This window comes from Macaca thibetana, chromosome 9, assembly GCF_024542745.1.
Source record: "Macaca thibetana thibetana isolate TM-01 chromosome 9, ASM2454274v1, whole genome shotgun sequence".
In the NCBI taxonomy this organism is placed as follows: Eukaryota; Metazoa; Chordata; class Mammalia; order Primates; family Cercopithecidae; genus Macaca; species Macaca thibetana.
In genome coordinates this window covers 46,290,836-46,298,802 of record NC_065586.1, presented here as the reverse complement: position 1 = coordinate 46,298,802, position 7,967 = coordinate 46,290,836, and the positions used below count along the sequence as shown (strand labels likewise).

At 40.5% G+C, this 7,967-nt stretch overlaps 1 protein-coding gene across 1 annotated transcript in view; it reads right to left on the bottom strand.

The window, feature by feature from the left end:
• Positions 1 to 201: 201 nt before the first annotated feature.
• LOC126962601 (arf-GAP with GTPase, ANK repeat and PH domain-containing protein 5-like) overlaps positions 202 to 7,967 on the bottom strand; it is a 41,433-nt gene continuing 33,667 nt past the window's right edge. Inside the window, 3 exon segments of the mRNA XM_050803840.1 lie at positions 202 to 872; positions 1,610 to 3,329; positions 3,954 to 4,005. Coding sequence (XP_050659797.1) covers positions 1,779 to 3,329; positions 3,954 to 4,005 — 1,603 coding nt within the window. The 3' untranslated portion in view covers positions 202 to 872; positions 1,610 to 1,778.

The following is a 7,967-nucleotide window of genomic DNA, read 5'->3' as shown; positions in this document are numbered from 1 at the left end:
TTAAAAAGGCTAGTTAAAATGTGTAAGCATTTCATAAATGTTAAATTTAAAATAGAATAACCTGCTCCTAAATGATTTTTGGGTAAATAATGAACTTAAGGACAAAATTAAGAAGTTCTTTGAAACTCATGAGAAAAAAGATACAACATACCAGAATCTCTGGGACACAACCAAGGCAGTCTTAGGAAATTTACAGCACTAAATACACACACCGAAAAGTTAGAAATATCTCAATTTAACAACCTAACATCACAACTAAAATAACAAAGGAACCAAGAGAAAACCAGCCCCAAAGCCAGAAGAAGACAATAAATAACCAAAATCAGAGCTGAACTGAAGAAGACTGAAATACAAAAGTATTCAAAAGATCAATGAATCCAGGAGTTGGTTTTCTGAAAAAAATCAATAAAATAGAAAGACTGCTAGCTAGACTAATAAGAGAGAAAATCCATATAAACACAGTCAGAAACAATGGAGGAGATATTACTACTGACTCCAAAGAAATATAAATAACCATCAGAAAATATTATGAATACCTCTATGCACACACAAGAAAATTGAGAAGAAATGGATAAACTCATGGACACATACACCCTCCCAAGACTGAGCCAGGAAAAAAATAGAATCCCCGAACAGACCAATAATGAATGAGCTCTGAAACTGAATCAGTAACAAATAGGCTACCAAAAAAAAAAAAAAAAAAAAAAAAAAGCCCAAGACCATATAGATTTACAGCTGGATTCTATCAGATGTACAAAGAAGAGGTGGTACCATTCCTGCTGAAACTATTCCAAAAAATTGAGGAGGAGGGACTCCTTCTCTTCTCCTTCGTAACTCATTCAGTGAGGCCAGCATCATCCTGATACCAAAACCTGGCAGAGACACAACAAAAAAAGGAAACTTCAGACCAATATCCTTGATGAATATCAATGCAAAAATTCTCAACAAAACTCAGCCCCAGCAGCACATCAAAAAGCTTATCCATCACAGTTAAGTAGGCTTTATCCCTGGGATGCAAGGTTGGTTCAACATACACAAATCAATACATGTGATTTGTCACATAAAGACAACTAAAGACAAAAACCACATGGTTTTCTCAATAGATGCAGAAAAGGCTTTTGATAAAAATCAACATCCAGCAGGGCACGGTGGCTCATGCCTGTAATCCCAGCACTTAGGGAGGCCGAGGCAGGTGGATCACAAGTTCAGGAGATCAAGACCATCCTGGCTAACATGGTGAAATCCTGTCTCTACTAAAAATACAAAAAATTAGACAGGTGTGGTGGCAGGTGCGTGCAGTCCCAGCTACTTGGGAGGCTGAGGCAGGAGAATGGCGTGAACCCGGAAGGCAGAGCTTGCAGTGAGCCGAGATTGTGCCACTGCACTCCAGCCTGGGCAACAGAGTGAGACACCATATTTAAAAAAAAAAAAAAAAAAAAAGCGGTGCCATGTGTACAAAAATCAATGCACAGTTATGAACTTTTTTTCAAATATATTTTCACATATCTAAATACATAATACAGAAGCCTGTGTGACTCGGGCAATGTCGCCCAGGAGGGCCTGAGACTAACACATACACCTAAGCAAAAGGACATAAAATATCTCTTACCGTCGGAAAAATCAACATTTTGTCTATGTACTTAGTTTATGAAATGTACTGAAAATGCTGCTATTAGCTGAATTTGTGATTTCCTTTTGAATTTCCGAGTTATTCTTATTTATTTCCCCATTTTGTTTTTGCACCAAGGAGACTGCAGTCAAATAAAATTAAACAGATACTACACGTGCTCGTCGGGGCAGCAGTACTGCAGCAGGACCTTGATGCACTCCTGGCTGGAGGCCTGCCGGGCGTAGGCCAGCGCTGTGTTCCCATGGGCATCTCCAGCCATGACATCCACCCCGTACCAGATCAGGAGCTGAGCCAGGACCACATTCCCCTTGCGGCAGGCCAGATGGAGCACCGTGCAGCTGTCTCCCTCCCCACAGGTCTCATTCACCTCCTCCCGGAAGCCATGTGCCAGCAGCAGGATGGCTGTCCGCAGGTCCTCATCAGCGGTGGCCTGCAGCAGATGCTGGCCCAGGGACAGCTCCGTGGAGGGTAATGGAGCCAGGAAGAGCTTCTGCTCATATTTGGCACGGTTCCACCATTCCTTCTCTTCCCTTGTGGAGTCTACTGAGGGTTTCGTCCACCCCTGGCTGCTCTCTTGCCAGATGCTGTTGGCTAGCTCATTGCCAATAGATGACAAAACCTGCATGAGCTCGACTGGCCAGTCATCCAAGTCCAGAGATCAGACTCGGGAAAGGTGGGTGCCAAGATTACAGTGGATCCCTGAGCATTCAATACACATGAGGACTCCCAAGTTCAAACTGGCCCAGTTAGGATTCTGGGTCTCACAGTCCACACAGTGGGAGTTCCCACACATGTTTCAGATGGACTGCAGGGCCATGGCCTCCCTCTAGCTCATTAGCCAGAACTTGCTTTTGCTGCTCTCGCATGACTGCAGGCTGGCCAGGATCTGGCTCTCGATGGCTTGGACCCAGGCATCCCACTTCTCATACGACGTGGCTTCAAAGTGCCATGTTTGGCCAGTGAGGGACACAATGATAAAGTTTTCTTCTCGTTCTTCAGCAGTGCCGGAGAAGCCATCGTCTTTTAAGTTTTTGGTGCTTTTCTTCCTTCCATGTTTCCTTTTGTTGGCATGAGGAGAGGGGGGTGGGCTGCGCTTGGGGCTGGTGGTGCTGGAGATATTGGAGCTGGAGCATATGGAGTCACTCAGCCTGGTGTCTGAATTGGCTGAGGTACATAGACTGTTCATGTCCTTGGATAGGCCATTGCTTTTAGAGCTGGAAATGGGCACGCAGGCCAATGTGGCTAGGGGTGGCCTCTTTCCTGGGACTTTGATGGTAGATGTTCGAAGATCAATCTCTTTTTTATGAATGTTCTTCATGTAATCACCTAAGCTTGAATAATAGGTGAGCATGCCATTTTCACAGAGGGTAACATATTTCTTTTTCCATTTCTTCAGCCATTTCCCACTTAGCTTTAAGAGCATGCCCTGTTTAATGGGGATGGCTCTGCCGCTCCCGATGGTGTCAGCATGACTCTCCGGGGCTTTGTTCTCTTTGTCCGGGTCACTCCCTTTCTTAGATGTAAACAGCTTGGACCAGCGCTTGGACTGCTTGCAAACGGGCGTGGGTGTGTTTGCAGTGGGAGGAACACTGATCTGAAGGTCCTCCTGGCTGGTGCTGGGAGTCGATGGAATGGAGGAGGAATAGTTACTAAAACTCCCACCTCCATTTCTCATCTGGGTAATGTGCATGGTGGAAACCTGTGTGGAATAGAAGAAGGAATGGCTTCGAAAATTGGGTAGTGAGTTGCAGGGTCCTGTAGACAGCTCACAGTTACCTTTTAAAAAGATACATTTTCTGGGCCAGGTACGGTGGCTCATACCTGTAATCCCAGCACTTTGGGAGGCCGAGGCGGGTGGATCACGAGGTCAGGAGTTCACGACCATCCTGGCCAACATGGTGAAACCCTGTCTTTCCTTAAAAAAGAAAAAAAACATTAGCTGGGCACGGTGGCGCATGCCTGTAATCCCAGCTACTTGGGAGGCTGAGGCAGGAGAATTGCTTGAACAGGGACCTGGGAGGCAGAGTCTGCCGTGAGCTGAGATTACACGATTGCACTCCAGCCTGGCTACAGAAAGAGAATCCACCTCAGAAAAAAAAAAAAAATACATTTTCTGTTTTGGATAGCATATTTACTCATAATAGCTAACTAACTAAACAGAGTTGCAGATCCATTCTTATTCCAGCACATTCTTTTTACAACACTTAAGATGACTAAATGCAACATGAAATGGGAAAGATTTTTAAAAAGATGACTTTGGCTTCAGCATGAAACAGATACAAGTGTATGATGAAAATACAACCTCAGTAAAAGTGCTACTTACAGTAAATGAGTATAACTGTTCATCAAATAAGGTCAAAGATCCATCTGCATCTCTATAAAATAGGAATGTGCATTACTTCAAAAACTGTTAATATCTTAGTATAATATCTGTTTAGTAAAATACTGCCTCCTGTGTGCTTTGGTGTTTACCAAAGCAATTTTTAAAATTCTCCTCCTGGATCCTGACTTGCAGAGGATTTCCTGACTTCTTCTTTATCAGCACTTCATGTCCTGTACTGTGAAGTGTTTTATATAACAAATCAGAAATGCCTGTAAGTATTGACTCTCCCTAACAGGCAATGGCAATAAACCAAATATATTTTCACTTTTCTAATCACACCACACACTGAAACACAAGAATGTTTTACAAAGCAGTAGTGATGAACTTTAATAAATGTAAACGTGATTCAGATTTCTGAGCTTCCTTTCTCTTTAGTTCTCTGTAGTATATTCTCATGATGTATGGTATTTTGAAAAAAAAAAAAAAACCTTGCATAAGTGATCTCAGTGAGTTCCACCTATCCCACTGACAACACTACTGACTTGTGATAAACATTTTTCAAAATCTTTTCTTGAAGCCAATTTACCCTATTACTTTGCTCAATAAGCCTTTATTTCACCAATAGTTAATATACCAAATGATTATTTCTCAAACTTGCTGACAGCAAATTAAAAGTTACTTTACTTTCAAAAGTAGACTTCTACAAAGTAGAATAATGAGAAAAAAAGCATGAAATTTGTTTGAGCAAGATTAATCTCCAAAGCTACTTTTGAATTGTATGCTAACACATCAGAATCTTTTGAACTCAAAAGAAGCCAGGGACTCTAGTCAAAGTAGTTTTGGTGTATGTGTGTTCAAAGATTTAAGAGACTCGGCTGACTACAGACATTTAGTGATTACTCAATAGGTCCCAAAGCTCAGGACTTAATGGACAGAGTTTGAGTCCAGTTTTTGCTGAAACATAATTTCCTCTCAACTATTGTTAAAAGGGAGAGAGGAAAGTGACATTATTATGAGTGTAAACTTGCCATTTTTAATTGAAGTAAAAGTTACTGACAATTGAATTAACTAAAAAGGCTAGCGTATTAGCAACACAATTGTTTAAAAGCTAGTTATGTTTACAGAACGAAAAGTAAAATTAAAGACATTAATATTCTAAATTACTACTTTCCAAACTGTGTTCTAAAAATCAACACTCATGACCCAAGGAAATGGTAATAATGTGCACTGGACAGCCCCTATGGAGCTGGTGGTAGTGTTGGTTGTTGTTCCTTTTAAAATAAACTTCATCTCAGGGTGCTCTCAAAGTGCATCTTTGTGGCCTATGAGGTGCTCATGCACAATAGGAGAAATTCTAATGCAGATACAGTGTGGTGTCACAAGAGGAAAAGCTGTTCCTTCTTCCAAGGCTGATGTCCAAAATAGTACACACTGATTCAGGTCTATAATGCATTGAAAAGCTAAGTTTTCACAAAAAACATTCAATAAAGGGAACCTATCCTTCTCACTTGTTTAACATTGTCTAAAGGCATAAAGGCATCAAAATGATCACACTTTTTCTAGGATTGCTTCTCTGCTAAGTGATTTTTTTTTTCCTTCCACCAAGAAGTCTAAGATTTTTTTTTTTTTTTTTTTTTTTTTTTTTGAGACGGAGTCTCGCTCTGTCGCCCGGGCTGGAGTGCAGTGGCCGGATCTCAGCTCACTGCAAGCTCCGCCTCCCGGGTTCACGCCATTCTCCTGCCTCAGCCTCCCAAGTAGCTGGGACTACAGGCGCCCGCCACCTCGCCCGGCTAGTTTTTTTGTATTTTTTAGTAGAGACGGGGTTTCACCGTGTTAGCCAGGATGGTCTTGATCTCCTGACCTCGTGATCCGCCCGTCTCGGCCTCCCAAAGTGCTGGGATTACAGGCTTGAGCCACCGCGCCCAGCCGAAGTCTAAGATTAAAAGAGAAATTGATACTTAATATTTAGAATCTGAATATCAATATATAGTTGATTCTAATTTCTTAAACTGATTATGGAAGAGGACAACCAAATGGCTGAAATAATTTTAGAATAAATGAATCTGTCCCTTGGCAGTATAGTTGTACTCACGATATTATTGTCATTGTAAGATAAGGCTGGCTGGCTGTGCTGTCAAGGAATATTGTCAAACATGAGCTGTATTGTTGACTGAAACGCACAGTAGATACCTGAAGGGGAAAGGAAATATAAGTTACACTTATCAAAGTTTTCTTGGTTAAAATGTGAAATGACAAAGCACTAAGATATTTCTTACACTCCATGAACTGCCTGAGTGCGGTATCATTTGCACTCTATAGAAAACCCATTGGAGGCTCTTAACTTCCAGAGACGATGTTTAAGATACGGGTTATAAAATGCTGCCCTTAATATGGTACCTGCCATCAAACCTAACAAGGATTTTATGAATTACCTTTAAAAATCATGAGAAGTTTAAAGTAAAAAGTAAAAAGATTTTTTTTTTCTACAGCAATATAAAGCAGCCGAGAATTTCTATTTCTATGATTTATTTACTACGATAAAATGTAATGCATTAAATAATACTGGTACAAGAGCATTTTACTGCAGTGAATACAAGACTAATGCATTTACTAAATTACTCATCCTAAATGTATTATTTCAGGTGATATTGTGACAAAACAAGTGTTTCAGATTCAGAGGCTCTGTGTGCCAGGGCTGCTAGGCCACCAACAAGTGAGGAAGTCATAGGTTTCTCTAGTCCTATTTTCTTATGTGGAAGATAAAAAGAGTATCACTTAAATATTCTCTCACACCCTGAAAACAGATGACAACTTAAAAAATCTAACTTTCACTTCATGTTTAAATAAGACTGCCATGACATGACTCAAATGAGACTCTCAGAAAATACTTTCTATTAATTTCAAAACTTGATCAATTTCAATCTATAAATCATCTGACCTGCACGTAGCCATTTTCCTGGTCTAGCCCTGCTCTCTCCCTAGAATACTGCTTTTCTCTTTCCTTGCTTCCGCAAGCTTGACTCCATCTACCCTCTTGGATCTCTTTGTCGGCAGCCACACCAAAAAATGGTTTTTTGTTCACTGATTACTCGAAGTCACCACTGTTTACAAGATACGAATTCTTGCAGAGTATTCCCCTCATGAGAAAGTATGCCTCTCCATAAGAGTACGGGAGGGCCCTACTCTTCCTACCTCCAGCTGCTGAGCATAGAATTTTGAGGAAATCCAAAACCTCGACAAGTGTTTGACAATTCAGTTATCATTTGGAAGATAAGTCTTACTACATTTAATTACAGCAAAAACACTACTAACAGTTTACTGTTTATAGGTATTATTTAAAGTAGTTACAAAATAGAAACAAATAATCTAACGTCAGTCAGCATAAATCAGAGTATGAAATTGTACGCTCTTTAATAAGAAATGGAAGGGGTTACTTAGTAGTTTTAAGGTTTAATGACAAAAACTAGAAAATAATTGTACCTAGTAATTTAGTAAGTCAAAACCAAAATCAAAGGTCCAGTACCCGTTGGACGCCGAGGCCCACCGCCTTCTTCAGCTGTACCTGCTGCCTCTCATTTTAACCCATTAAAAATACTAATGTTGTTTTCCTTGTAGAGGTCTTTCACCTCCGTGGTTAGGTCTATTCCTAAGTATTTTATTTTATTTTATTTTGCAGCTATCATAAAAGGGGCAGAGTTCTTGGTTTGATTCTAAGCTTGGTTGCTGTTGGGGTATAACATAGCTACTGATTTGTGTACATTAATTTTGTCTCCTGAAATTTTGCTGAATTCATTTATCAGTTCTAGGAGCTTTTGGGAAGAGTCTTTAGGGTTTCCTAGGTATATGATCATATATCATCAGCAAACAGCAACAGTTTGGCTTCCTCTTTACCGATCTGGATGCCTTTTATTGCTTTCTCTTATGTGATTGCTCTGGCTAGGCCTTCCAGTATTATGTTGAATAGAAGTGGTGAGAGTGACTGCTGCAAACCTTAGTTACGTCCTAGGAAAAAGA